Consider the following 15767-nt stretch of genomic DNA (forward strand, 5'->3'; position numbering starts at 1 on the left):
GTCAGATATCATCTATACTTGTCCCATCTATGCCTCGTCCACACTGTGCCTCGACCCCACTGTGCTACCGTTTTTTTTTGTGTCTGTCACTACTTTTTCTCAGCTTTCACTGGACCGATTTCTTTCAACGATATGTCAAAAAATCACAAATCGTATCTAGTCGAATACATTACCCTCAAAAATTGAAAATTTTCCATCGTTCCCCGCAAATGTGGGAAATTTCCAAAAAATTACAATTTTAAAAATCGGTAAATTTTGTCATTTTTTTCACTTTTTTTTCTTAAAACTTCCATAACTTTTTTCAAAAATCAACAAATCAACATAATTTTTTTTATACTAAAACTTTAGATTTTTCCCTTTCATTTGATATCATTTTTTTGAACATTTAACACTGAACCTGCTCACTGGTGGGGATTTAAAATAGCAACTTTTTTACAAAAACTAACTTTTTAAACTTAATTTTTAAAATGTTCCAGAAATACTGTGTCCTTTAAACATATACCAAATTAAAGCTTAGTTTATGTAATATAAAATGAAAAAAAAAATTTGTCCCGACACCGTATCTTCTATGTGCAAANATGTAATATAAAATGAAAAAAAAAATTTGTCCCGACACCGTATCTTCTATGTGCAAATTTATCTTATTTTAAAATATCTTATTAGGGGAATACACTGACTTTCATGAATATTATATAATTTAATTGACATAGAATAAAGTTCATAAGACATAAGAAATTAAACTTATTAAAATTTTTTACTTTATTAAAGTTACAAAAGTAATTTTTAAATTTGAGTTGGCTAAAATAGCCAATTTTATCATGTGACGAAAGCAACGAACAGTTCCCGAGTCGGTAACACTTGTGTCTTTTACGCTAAGGGTACGAGATTTATATCCGTCTGTGGCTATTAATATTTTGCATTTTTTTTTTAAGTTAGAATAAAATTTTTAAATCATTTGATATTTATCTCATTTAGATTCAATAACTTCAATAAATATAAAGGATCCCATCACTATAGTCTCCCCTCGTGAGAAGAAATTTATATTCATATTAATATTATTTTACTATGTGGTTCATTTTGTGGCTACGATTTATTTTGTCAACACTCACTAGACCTATTTTTTTCAACGATACGTCAAATGATTACAATTTGTATTTAGTTTAAGTTATTACTCTTAAAAATTGAAAAAATATTCGTTATTCAAATAAAAAGTAGTTTAACCATAAAAGTATTCAACTATAAAAGTAAATAATTTTACATTGTAATTCGTTAATTTTTTAACTCTATTTGTGTGTGCTACTACCAGTCTATAATATTCCAAATTTTTTTGTAACATGTTGTTATATAAATCATAAATTTAAAAGAAAAATGATTTTTAGTTTCACCTGAATTTAAAGATGGATTTTTACAATTATAATAAAATTTTATAATACGCTCCATTGAGTAAATCTTTTTAACAACTTTTTTTTTATTGGTTTTTTTAGATATATAATCATTAAAATTAGTTAAATTCTGAATATTTCCACTGTAGAATCTTTTTAAACGCCAAAAGTTAATTAGAAATGATTACTATGATTTTTATTTAAGTGATCTATTACAATAAAAATGTAAGAAAAATCAAACTTCTCTGATAAATGTATTGTAAATAGTAATTATAAAATTTCCTGATTGCATATTAATCTTAACAATTTCATTTTTTTCTATTTAATAATGTCAATTTCAAACTTGCAAGTTGAGCTAAAAGTTATAGGAATAAATTAATTTTTTTTTATTAAAACTTTCACTTTAAAGGACAAAGAAAAGTAAATGATTACTTTTAACATATTAAAAATCAAAATCAATAATAATTTGTAAACAATTAATTTTAAAAATTATATAATTTATAATTAAAAGAATTACTAATCTGAGTATAATTAAGGAAGTAGAAGTTGATGTTGCTTTTGTAATTATTCATCAATTTTTTAGAATTAAACACTATCTACAGATTTGCATCGAAGCGTTTCTTATGATAATGATTTTAACCATTGTCAGATTAAATCTATACTGGACCCATCTATGCAACGTCCCCACTATGCCGCGACCCCACTGGGCTGGGTTTTGTTAACTTTTAACCGTTAATTTATCGACATAGATCATACTTAACTTAACTAAACTTGAATAAATTTTTTCCATTAACTTGTCTATCTTTGAAAATATTAAAATTTAGAATTAAGAGTATAAATAAACACAAATATAAGTAAACCCGCCTGATTGATAACAAAATAATTCCATTCTATTTTTATTGAAACTGATTTTATCAAAAAATTATAAATAACTTATTTTTCATCTGATATTTAATATTTAATATCTGATATTTCTTGTTTGATACAAAAAAGTTGCCACATTGTTTTAAAATATCGATATTTTTGATACATAAATTTATCATTGTCATCCCTTGCTAGGATGTGCTGCTGTATGTGATTACTAAATTTGTATTCTTATCTTATATTCCACTTTGAACTAAAATGAATCCTTTAGGTCATTTCCCGGAATAATTAATAAAAATATTATAAATTATAAATATATATATATTTTGTTAACTTTTTCATAAATAATAATGAAATGACCCATTTTTTTTTTTTAAGAAAACAATATAAAAACAATATTTTTCCTGGCTAATCTGACACGCTTAGTAACACATATTTTAATAACTCATAAAATGTATTAACATACTATAATATAGGGTTTATGCTGATAACCATGAATAGTAATTTATTGCAATAAAAAATTGGAATAATGACAATTTCTACATGGAGAGACTTTACCATTGTTAACTCTTGCGATAGAAAACTTCGTGAAACCAATCCTCGTAATTGCAATGCTCCTTGTTACCACAAGATATGTAAACAGCCAACAATTAATCGAGATTGTTTGATCCGATTTGAACACCAACAATTGTTATCCATCCCAAAAGGATACATTTATGTGGGTGATCGCAAAAACGAATCTGACTTCAGAAAATGTTCGGAGGAAAAAAATAAAAAAATTGTTGATAAAAACGTATACAGCCAAATTACCGAGTAATTATATTTAAACAAATGCTTTTAATTTAACTTGTTATATAAATGTTTAATTTTTTGGACTAATGCATTACAGTTTATTATCTGTCAAGTCTAAATTTCAAAATAAAGCCAGTGAACTTGATATTCTCTGTCTTATTTTCAAAAACCTTAAACCAGAATGTGAATCTTCAACGTGGAAACAACGATTTACTATTACATTGACGTACACATTAATGAAAATTATCACAAAAGATATTAGTAGCTATCAAACATTAAGAAGTAAACATATTTCAACATTAACATTAAAAAGATTAAACAGGATTACAGGAGAGCAGACTTCGATAACTTCTCCTAAGAATAAACTACAGCATGTACAAGTTTACTTAGCAAACGCATTAACCCCTTGGCTAGAAAAACCAATCAATCAAATTTGCTCAGATGTCAAAGAAAAAAAACAGTTTGATGATCAAAACAAAAAAAGTAAAGCTAAATTTCAAGTTCTCACTAAAAGAAATTTGTATTATTCAAAAAAAGGTAAAAATATAGTTAACACGTCAGAGCGTCTAATTCATAATGGCTTATTAAAAGTGTCTAAAAAAGAAAACTTCAAAAAACTTATTGGAGAATTAAATGATAAGAATTTGAACTTAAATAAAAATAAAAATAATAATTCTGATCATAGTAATTTGAAATATAAGAAGAAAGAAATTTACAAAAAAAAATTTATAGAGCCTAATACCAAAAATGTTTCTAATAATATGAAAGTAAATAAAAAACCAGAAGATTATGAAATTAATAGTTTTAATAATTATGCAAATAAAAAATTGAGAATAAAGAATACACATAGTTCCAATTCATATGCTTTGAAATTTAAATATTCAATTGATAAAATAAAGAATTCTCGACAATGTAAGATTAAAAAAAAGAATAAAGAATTTAAAGATTTATATCATAGAATGAATTCAAAACAGTCCAACTTAAACAATAAATCCCTTACAAAACAAAAAACTATATCTTATGAATTTTTATTAAGTTCTCGACAATTATCGTCTAAAATTAGATCTAGGAATAATAAGAACATAATGCAAAAACAAAATAATAATTTTTTAATAGCTAAAAAGAATATTAATGAGAAAACTCAAATAATTGACACAAAGAAAAAAATTTCAAAGAGTAATTCTTATCTAAAATATGCTCGTTTTATATTAAATAATAGAAATTCGAAGGATCAGAAGTCGAACAGAAATAAAAAGAAAACTAGTAGTCCTAAAATCACAAACATGAAAGATAATAAAAAAAAATCGAATTCTAAAAATTTAAAAGGAATAAAAAGAATTCCTATCAATATCGACAAAAATATAATTAAAAAACCTTTAACAAACAAAAGGAAATTTAATAATAACCAGACATCCGATAGTCAATTATCTAATACAATTATAAAAAACAAAAGAAAAAAAATAGGTATTAATGATGATTTTTACAAGGCAAATAATAAAAAAAACCCAAATAATAAATATATAATTAATGATCGAGACTTAAACGATATCATGCAAGAGAAATTCGGAAGAACAGAAGAAAATACAAAAATAATTTCTGGTCAAGATGTGGACATTACCGAACTTAAAGTTATTAAATCAGAATTCAACATTTTAAAAAGCAATAATGAAAATATAAATGAAAGTAAATCCAGTAAGGTTGATAATAAAAATCTTATGACTGTAGAAATTGATGGCGAAGAGATAAATACAAACAAAATAGGCGAAAATGGTGAAAAAAATCTTACGGCTAAAGAAAATAAAATGAATGACTTAAGTGTAAATAATCCCGATATGTTTGGTGGAATAAATTCAAAAGAAACTCATGGTGAAGAGATAATTAATAACAAACCTGATATACATAGTACGAAGTCTAACAATAAGAAAAATGTTCAAAAAGAATCAAATATTCTTACATTAAATAGATTAGGCGAAACAGAATATTTTAACAAGTATATGACCAAGTCACAAAATATCGAAGAAAAAATAAAAAATAGAATAATATCAAAAAATATAGAAAATACAGATAAAAATTTGTTTAAAGAGAAAACCAATGAATATAGGATGATTTTAAAAAGTCGAACTTTATCCAATCCTAGTCAGCATTATGTTAAGCATGAAAAAAATAATGAAGATTATTTTAAAATAGATGAAAAAGAAATTACTAAAAATTATGGTAGAATTTTAAAAATTATACTACATAACATACATAATAACCTATTATCACCTGAGTATATTTTAAGAGTGAAAATGTCAAATGTTTTAATAAAATATCATTTGTTTTTTTAAACAAACATTTTTCATATAAAATAGCGGGTCAATAAAATTTTGGCAATTTAAACATAAACATAGTTGAAACTATGAATACGTAAAATATTTATAAGCTTTTTAATTTTTAGACGCTGACAAGAGGAGGTTACAGTGATAGGATCAAAATTTTCATTAAAGTCGTATGAATATATTTTTACATTGAACATATAATTACACTTTTTACGAATTTTTTTCCAATACCCCCTTAAACGAAGACCAACAACTTTTAAAGTTTAAACTTACGTAAAGAGTCCTTTTTATCTCCCAGAAAGCAAAGACATTTATAACCGCGTTAGTTACGCAAGTGTCTGAAGTGATAGAAAATAAAGTTCAATTCCCACGTAATCAATTCGGTAATAGATTTCTACGCTTGCTGTGAGATAAAAAGGTCTATTTACATTAGTTTATATTTTCAAAGTCGTTTTATATTAAGTGAAAATTATATTAAAAATATTAATTTAAAACTGAAAAATATTTTTGATATCATTTTATTTTTAAATAATATTTGTACGATATTTATTATATAGAAGTCGTTTTTCTTCGTTTGAGGGGGTATTGGTAAAATATTAAAAAGAAGTGTAACTTTTTATTCATGTAACTTTTATGAAAATCGATGATCCCGTCACCATGATTTACCCTTGTTAGAACATTTGACATTTTCAAACATTAATTACGAATTTTCGATGAATTTCTTTTTACTTTCTATAATTTTAATTAAATTTTCTACATAATTTCATTTTTCTAAGTATCTATTTTTTTTTAAACTGTATGCTTTACAAATAAATTTTAGGATTGCATACTATTATATAATTATATCATACAGTTATTATTATATATTTATTAAAACATTCTCCTAACGTGGGAATATCATATACTTTATAATTTACTTTATTTATAAGGCTAAGCAAATAATACTTTTTCAGAAGCTATTAAAAATTTTTAATTTTCAAAATGAGAAAAATGTTTTGATACAAAAACTTTTGATATTACGTGATAACACTAGTTTTCATCCCTTCAGGACTAACTTTAATTTTATTGGGAATCCATATTTTAATTTGATAAAAATTTTATTCTTAGGGTAGAATGGGGCTAATTGGCTTTTGTGACAAAATGATTTTATGATTACATTATTTATTACTAGAAAATAAATAAACAAAAAACAATTTTATTTTATTTTTTCAAATTTCAAAATAGCCATTGTTTAGATTTTTTTTTACAAAAAAAATTTTGTAGGTCGATGACAATTAACAGGGTAAGTACACATTGAATTTTAAACATTTTAATACATAAAACCGACATTGAATGAAATCGTAGTATTTGTACATCAGTACAAGCTGTATCCAACCTATTTACCTACTAAACTACATTCCCAAATAAAACATACATTTTTTTTCATTTTTATTCTTATTAGTGATCAATCGTAATCGTAATATTATTTTATAAATCATAAAAATATACTTTAAACGTAGTCTAAAAAATTAATAATTATTTAAAAAAATGTTCACTCTGTGTAAAATAATTTGCTTATAATTAGTTGAACTAACTCAGTAACTGAAAAATTTAATCACAATAATATCCAGGAGCATTACTTTAGGGGTCATTAGATAACCTAAATTAAACTATGGTAAATAAACTTTTCCCATGAAAAAATTCATCATGCGCCATATCTAGGACAAAATGACGATTTTGACTTTTTTATAATTAATTAATAATAATATAATTGGCGTTAATTTATGAAATTTTTGACATTTGGTCTCAATATATCTCTTGAAAAAAGAAATAATTGAGGTTTCATGTATTATAATAACTGAGCAGGGGATATGGTATGGTGCAGTGGACTATTCAGTCACCGTCTTAACGCTTTTTGGTGTTAGTTCTAGAATGCAAGCACTTCTTTGTGCTTGATGTACCAAATATTAATCAACTTTTTTAACATACAGAAAATTCAACCAATAATAATATAGCTGTTGTCAATACAATTTAAGATAATTTAAATAAATAAAATCAATATTTTTTCTGTAATCGTCTATGTTTTATGTTGTTTGTCCCAAGTATTGAAGAAATATACACTGCTATTAACGATACGATTGCAGACATTAAGCATCAAAATTACATACAATAATAGGTACACGTAAAATACAATAAACAATAGAAAGTGCATCACGCAAAAAAAGAAATGTTATATGTAATATAATAAAATTTTTGTATAATGTTATTATTGAGTTGTATAGATAAAATTCATAAATTAAAGGTAATCAATGTTTTTCGCAATTCCAGAATAGACAAATATTTATCGTTAATAGCAAATAAGTTTGTAGTAGCAAATATCATATTATATTCTATTTTTAGATGACGACAATATAGAAAATAGAAATGAAATCAATACCAAAAAAATTTCTACGCAAACAATAAATTTACTGAAAAATTGTTATGATGAAAAGGTAAAAGAACCAAGATTATTTAAGCAAATAAATTATTAAGATTTTTTTAGGAGCTTAATTTTTTAATCTAATTTTTATGTAACACTTACTAATATTTTTTTGATACAGGCATACAAACATTGTATATTGAAAAAGTCTCAAACAATCAATTATCGACAAACTGTTATAAAATATAGAATATGCATTGATGGCAATAGCAATTATATTTTACGAAAAATTGAATTACCTTATAAAACAGATAATGAAAATTTTTTTAAATCAGAAAATATTTCTAATTTTACTATTGAATCCAAGTGTGGAATTAGTGAAAAATACAACACATTTGAGCACAAACATCTTGTAAAAAAATGAGTTGACAAAATGAAATTAATAAAAATTTTAACTAAATTTCACAATGAGGATCTACAATCTATTACAATTATATAATGTGAAATGCTGGACAAATGTATAAATTATATTTATTTTTAGACTGCATTGCAACCTAAATGAACTTATTCAGGTCCAGAACTGATAATAAATTGAGGTGTTTTGTTTCCATTAATGGATATTATTTTATTTAGACTACTTATATAACTAAAATATTTCGTATTTTGTGATATTCGATCATAGGTTTCTAGCCATTCATTAATTGTAATATTCTCTTATCTGCTACCAGTTATATATAAATAGTAATCAATATTTTGGTTTATTTTTTTTCGATGATAAAAAGTATAATTTTGAATGAATTATGCTACTTATTATCTTATATATATTTTCACGATTTCAACAATCCATTTTTTAAATTTTGTGTTCTGAAAACATGTTTGTCGCTAAAACTCACTGTTCGCCGAAAATTCTTCCTCTAACGGAATTTCTATAATAAAATCAAGAGTACTGGATCGCATTCTTGATCCCACCAACAAGGTCGTGACTAGTTTATTTTATTTTAATTTGTGGTTATAATGACCTGAATTTCATAACGTCCAATGACTGGGTCACTTTTTAGAAAAATGATAACTATCATTTTTCTATTTACTTACACGTAAATAAAATTTCAACGTACGTATGCTAAAGTTTTATATATAAAAAAAAAGACCAAGATGGAGTGTGATTTCAAATTTGGTAGTAATAAAATATTAAATTAGGAGAGTAGCGAGGATGTTTTAGTATTATTTTAGATTAGGTTCATAATATGTTTTAATGTTAGGATTTATAATTATTTATAAATTACAAATTAAATAATTAACACGGATAATTCTAGTGTCAATAAAAGTTTTTTTCTTAAATATAATATATGTGACACAAACTGTTTGAACGGAACGCCCGGTAATGATGTGCGGGTTAGTTACTGTTCGTTTCTGGAATATATATATCATGCAGGAGAAAGAAGTAGGGAGTGGACTGTATAAATGAGTAAATGTATTGAAAGAATATAAAACAATAAACTGTATTTTTAACATAAACTAAAATATTATATATATATATCAATGTGGGTAGGGGTGCCCTTAATGCTAATGCAATAATGCGTCAAATAAAACAAATAATAATATAAAAATAAGACAAAACAATATAATTAATAACTACTTATCTATACTGATGATGACGGTTGATGCGAATGAAATCGTTTGCATAATCATTGAACCAGACAAAATGTATTGTCACGAATAGTATAAGCGTATCGCTATATTATGAGTATAAGTGTATGAGCGTATCGCAGGGGCGATAAAAAAATAACGCACAAAGGTGTGACAATCGCAAAGGCGATATATAAGCGTTTTTAACAATTGCGTGCTCGCATGCACCGTAGAGCCATACAACAAAACGAACTAGGATGGGAGCGAAAACGCAAAAAAATGTCACACAAGGGCCGATAATAACTAGGCGACTCACAAGAATCACGCACGTAAGCATCTAACGTAGTGAATCGCTCACACAACCGGTGGTGGTAGTGCGAGAGACATTATCAGTCATAAAAATAAAATGTAGCAAAACGCCCTCTCGTAATGCCTATCCAACACAAACACGAACAAAAATGTCTAAATTACCAGTGCAATGGCACTGGACGAGAGGAAAAAAAAGAGAAATATAAATTTAAATAAACTAATATATATATATATATATATATTTATACATTTTACAATTTAAATAAAAAACATAATACAACTAAATATTTTAGTTTAGATGTTTAAAAGTAACTTTTAATGAACAACACGTGAAGACGGCGGATGGAAAAATTTATGTAGGACGTCAAAACAAGAGAGAGCGTTCACCGCTGGCGCTCGGTAGTCGACCGCGCTCCAGTAGATAGACTTTGCACCCTTGATAGATAGTGGGGGTACTCTAATTAGGCTGGGCTCACGATGTAATAAGGCGGCTAATGGAAGAGACGAGGTGACTGTGTATTAAACGTATCGCGAAAAATACAGTACCGTGTCATACTCCCCCGCCCAGACATCATTTACACGTATATGCGATTGAACCGCAGCCATTTTAACCAATAATTCAAGTTTGTCGAACTTAAAGCTGATCTTGAATGTTTGTTTGCTCTACGGGTATATATAACAGAAAGGAACTGTAATGTTATATTTTAAGTGGTGTGATTTTAGGGGGTTTAAATATTGTTATTGTTATTTTTTTATTTTTTACTGAATGTTAATAAAAAAAAAAGGGAAAGATTAAATGACTGGGTCATTGTTTTTATGAGGAGAGGAAAAGGAAATTAAGTCCTGGACTTCTTGCCCGAAGTCCGATATTCATATTGCCGGTGCGTTGAGTACAGAATCCTCGTCTACCTCCATGGCTGCGGGCGTTGGTTCTCGATCGTTTGGGGGGTCAGTAATTGTTTCAAATTGCTTATGACGTTCATCTAATCTATATTGTTGGGCTCTATACTCTTTCTCTGCCTTTCTTCTGGCCTTAGTTTTTTCCATCATCCGTTGGGTTGACATTGGTGCACTCCAATCTCCCATCCCCGAGAAAGTATGTGCCACGTCATCGGATTAGCTATTAATTCTTCGTCAGTCGCAGACATTACTTCCCCGAGATTAAGTTAGGGAAAATCTGTTAACGGCAAGACAACCCTTATCTGTCACAATATTTGGCGACTTTGCTCGTTGAGCTCAATAAAACGAAGCAGCAGTAGGTTTACCATCTAGTTAACAGTAAAAAAGTTTTTTTTGTCGTCTTCCATTTTTCAAGACAAACAGAACCGCATAGATAATAAAAAACCCAGCACGGGGGGGTCGCGGCACAGTGGTGACGTGGCATAGATGGATCAAGTACAATGATATCTGACAGTGATTAAAATCACTATAAAAAAAAACACTTCGATGCAAATCTTTAGATAGTGTTTAATTTTAAAAAATTGGTGGATTATTCCAAAAGCTACATGATCTGCTAGTTCATTATTAATATCCTAATTAAGATAAATTATGTCAAAAGAAAAAGGAATTATTAAAAAATATTATTTCTCATAAAAAAATAATGTTGATCCATACACTTTTCAATATGTCAGCATTATAAAGTTAAAAATGTAAAAAATAAAATCGAGAATTTTCACACAATAATAACATTTGGTAGCCATTTTCACCGTGAAGATAAAATAAAGTCCGAAAATTTTTTTTTGCATAATAAAGTAAATTACATAAGCTTTAATTTAAGATATATATAAAAGTGTTAGACCTTCCGGAACATTTTCAAAAATCAAGTTGAAAAAATTAATATTTTGTGAAAAAGTTGTCATTTTATATCCCCCCTGTGGGCAAGTAAAGGGTCACATATAAAAAAAATATATACCAAATGATAGGTAAAGACATCATGCATCTACAAAAAAAAGAATTATATTGATCCATACATCTTTCAAGAAGTTATAGCATTATAAAGTTAAAAATATAAAAAAGAATTTTTTTACAAAAATCGTATTTTTTTTATTAAGTTTAATGTCTGTTTTCACCATGAAGATAAAATAAAGTCCGAAATTTTTTTTTACCATTATAAAGTATATTACATTAGCTTTAATTTAAGATATATATAAAAGTGTCAGACCTTCCGGAACACTTTCAAAAGTTACGTTGAAAAAGTTCTACTTTCTATATGCATTTTTATGTTTTGAATCCCCCCTGTATTTAGGGAAATGGTCCGATTTAAAAAAACAGTATGTCGAATGAAAGATCTATATAAATACTACTTCTCATAAAAAAATTGTAATGATCCATACATTTTTCAAAAAGTTATAGCATAATAAAGTTAAAAATGTAAAATACAAAATCGAAAATTTTCACACAATATTAGCATTTGGTAGCCATTTTCACCGTGAAGATAAAATAAAGTCCGATTTTTTTTTTTTGCATAATAAAGTACATTACATTAGCTTTAATTTAAGATATATATAAAAGTGTCAGACCTTCCAGAACATTTTCAAAAATCAAGTTGAAAAAATTAATATTTTGTGAAAAAGTTGTCATTTTAAATCTCCTCTTGTGGGTAGTTTAAGGGTTAAATTTATAAAAAAAATAGACCAAATGAAAGTTATTGATATTATGCATCTATATAAAAAAGAATTACATTGATATGTTCATTTTTGAAAAAGGTATGACACTTTTAAGTAAAAAAAACCCAGCACAGTGGGGTCGCGGCATAGTGGGGATGTTGCATAGTTGGGTCCAGTATAGATTTAATCTGACAGTGATTAAAATCACTATCATAAGAAACGCTTCGATGCAAATCAGTAGATAGTGTTTAATTCTAAGAAATTGGTGGATAATTACAAAAGCTACATTATCTGCTAGTTTCTTATTAATACCCTGATTAAGATAAAGTATGTCGAATGAAAAAGGGATTATTAAAAAATATTATTTCTCATAAAAAAATTGTGTTGATTCGTACACTTTTCAATGAGTTATAGCATTATAAAGTTAAAAATGTAACCAACCCAACCCAACATCAACTCCTATTTCCTTAATTATATCCAGATTAGTAATTATTTTAATTATATATTATATAATTTTTATAATTAATTATTTTCAAATTATTATTGATTTTTAATATGTTAAAAGTAATCATTTTGAACCTACTTCTTTTTGTTCTTTAAAGTGAAAGTTTTAATAAAAAAAAAATGAATTTATTACCATAACTTTTAACTCAACTTGCAAGTTTGAAATAAATATTATTAAATAGAAAAAAATGAAATTGGTAGATTATTTCAAAAACAACAATAACACTTATTCCCTTAATTTTACCCCGATTTATAACTATAATATATGAATACATAATAATTACAGTAATTAAATTGAGTATGAAAGTGGTATTCAATAATATAATATTGTAATTTTTACGGAGATATTATAAAAATAAAAAGGAGTTGTATATTCATATACTTTTAATGCGTATACAAATTTAAAGGAATTTATGCAATACTTTTTAATAAAAAAATTTTGTTACTTATGAATAAATACACTAAACAAAAGGAACTTTCATCAGAAAAAAAATATACTTTTCTAAATAAACTTTTCGTGATGTTTTCAAATGTGCAATTAAACTTTTTCTATTACTTCTAAGTTTTAATATTATTACTTATTATTAAAAAATAAGTATTTACATATAAAAAAAAATAATTAAGAACAAAAAAAATTGTATTAAATTAATACTGATTTTGATTTTTAATATGTTAAAGGTAATCATTTTGAACCTATTTTTTATTGTCTTTTAAAGTGAAAGTTTTAATGAAAAATACCTTCTCAGCTTCGCATCGAAGCTAAAAAATGAATTTGTTACCATAACTTATAGTTCAACTTGCAAGTTTGAAATTGACATTATTAAATTGAAAAAAATGAAATTTTTAAGATTAATATGCAATCTGGAAATTTTATAATTACTAATTACAGTACATTTGTCAGAAAAATTCGATTTTTTTACATTTTTATCGTAATAGATAACTGAAATAGAAAGAATAGTAATCATATCCTAATAACTTTTGGTGTTTAAAAAAATTCTGCAATTGAAATATTCAGAACTTAATTAATTTTAATAATTTACTTTAATTAAATGAACCAATCAAACCAAAGTAGTTAAAAAGATTTACTCAATTGAGCATATTATCAAAAATATAATTATAATTGTAAAACTCCATCGTTAACTTCAGGTGAAACTAAAAATCATTTTTTTTTTAAATTTATGATTTATATAGCAACATATTACTAAAAAATTTGGCATATTATAGACTGGTAGTAGCACACAGAAATAGAGTTAAAAAATTAATAAATTATAAAGTAAAATTATTTACTTTTGTAGTTGAATACTTTTATCATATCAAATTTAATTCGACAATAAATAATTTAAGAATATTAAAAATTAATGATTTTAATTGTTTGTATGGACAAATCTAGTTAAGCTACTTTTTATTTGAATAAGGAATATTTTTTTGATTTTTAAGAGTAATAACTTAAACTAATCATTAACTTAAATATCATAAACTTAAATGAATCATTTGACGTATCGTTGAAAAAAGTAGGTCTAGTGAGGGTTGGCAAAATAAATCGTAGCCACAAAAAGAACCACATAGTAAAATAATATTAACATGAATATCAATTTCTTCTCACGAGGGGAGACTATAGTGATAAGATCCTTTATATTTATTGAAATTATTGAATCTAAATGAGATAAATATCAAATGATTTGAAAATTCTATTCTAACTCAAAAAAAAAATGCAAAATTTTAGAAGCCACAAACCGATTTGAACCTCGTACCCTAGGTGTTAAAGATCAAGGTGTTACCCATTCGGCAACTATTCGTTGATTTTTGTTGCTTGATAAAATTGTCTATTTAAGCTAAATCAAATTTAAAAATTACTTTTTCGACTTTAAAAAAGTAAAAATAGTTATTAAGTATAATATCATATGTCTTATGAACTTTATTCTATGTCNAAAAAAGTAAAAAAATTTAATAAGTTTAATTTCTTATGTCTTATGAATTTTATTCTATGTCAATTAAATTATATAATATTCATGAAAGTCAATATATTCTCCTAATAAGATATTTCAAAATAAAATAAAATACAAAACCTAGAATTTTAATAGAAAAATAGCATATTTTTGAATACGGTAGCCATTTGCGCATAGAAGATAGGTCGTCGGGACAAATTTTTTTTTTTATGTACTATAAAATAAGCTTTAATTTGATATATGTTTAAAGGACGCAGTATTTCCGGAACATTTTCAAAAATTAAGTTGAATATGTTAATTTTTGTAAAAAAGTTACTATTTTAAATCCTCTTTGTGAGCAGAATAAGTGTTAGATTTTCAAAAAAAATGATATCAAACGAAAGGAAATTACCTAAGGTTTCAATATAAAAAAATATTATTTTGATTTGTTAATATTTGAAAAAGTTATGGCAGTTTTAAGTACAAAAAACATCGTTATAAAAGGTGATTTTTATCGCAAATATTACATTTTTTTTTAAATTTCGACAGCAATTTGCACATAGTATATAGGGTGTCGGGACAAATTTTTTTTTTTTAATTTATAGTACATAAAAGAAGCTTTAATTTTATATATGTTTAAAGGATGCAGTATTTCCGGAACACTTTCAAAAGTTAAGTTGAAAAAGATCTATGTTTTATACAATGTTTCAAGTTTTGAACGCCCCCTATATAAGGGGAAATTGTCCAATTTTAATAAAAATTATGTCAAATGAAAGGAAAATATCTAAGGTTTTAGTTTTAAAAAAAATGATGTTGATTTGTTGATTTTTGAAAAAGTTATGGAAGATTTAAGAAAAAAAAGTGATAAAAATGACAAAATTTGTCGATTTTTAAATTTGTAATTTTTTTGGATATTTCCCCCATTTGCGGGGAACGAGGGAAAATTTTTAAATTTTTAAGGGTAATGTCTTCAACTAGATACAATTTGTGATCTTTTGACGTATTGTTAAAAGAAATCGGTCCAGTGAGAGCTGAGAAAAAGT

General features: G+C 25.6%; 1 protein-coding gene across 1 annotated transcript in view; it reads left to right on the forward strand.

Moving 5' to 3' along the window:
• Positions 1–2775: 2775 nt before the first annotated feature.
• LOC126898030 (uncharacterized) overlaps positions 2776–15767 on the forward strand; it is a 15988-nt gene continuing 2996 nt past the window's right edge. The window contains exons 1-3 of the mRNA XM_050671978.1: positions 2776–3059; positions 3136–3687; positions 4732–5028. Of these exons, the coding sequence (XP_050527935.1) occupies positions 2776–3059; positions 3136–3687; positions 4732–5028 (1133 nt within the window). The remainder of the gene's footprint in view (positions 3060–3135; positions 3688–4731; positions 5029–15767) is intronic.

Source organism: Daktulosphaira vitifoliae, unplaced genomic scaffold, assembly GCF_025091365.1.
Source record: "Daktulosphaira vitifoliae isolate Bord-2020 unplaced genomic scaffold, ASM2509136v1 Scaffold_2, whole genome shotgun sequence".
Classification (NCBI taxonomy): Eukaryota; Metazoa; Arthropoda; class Insecta; order Hemiptera; family Phylloxeridae; genus Daktulosphaira; species Daktulosphaira vitifoliae.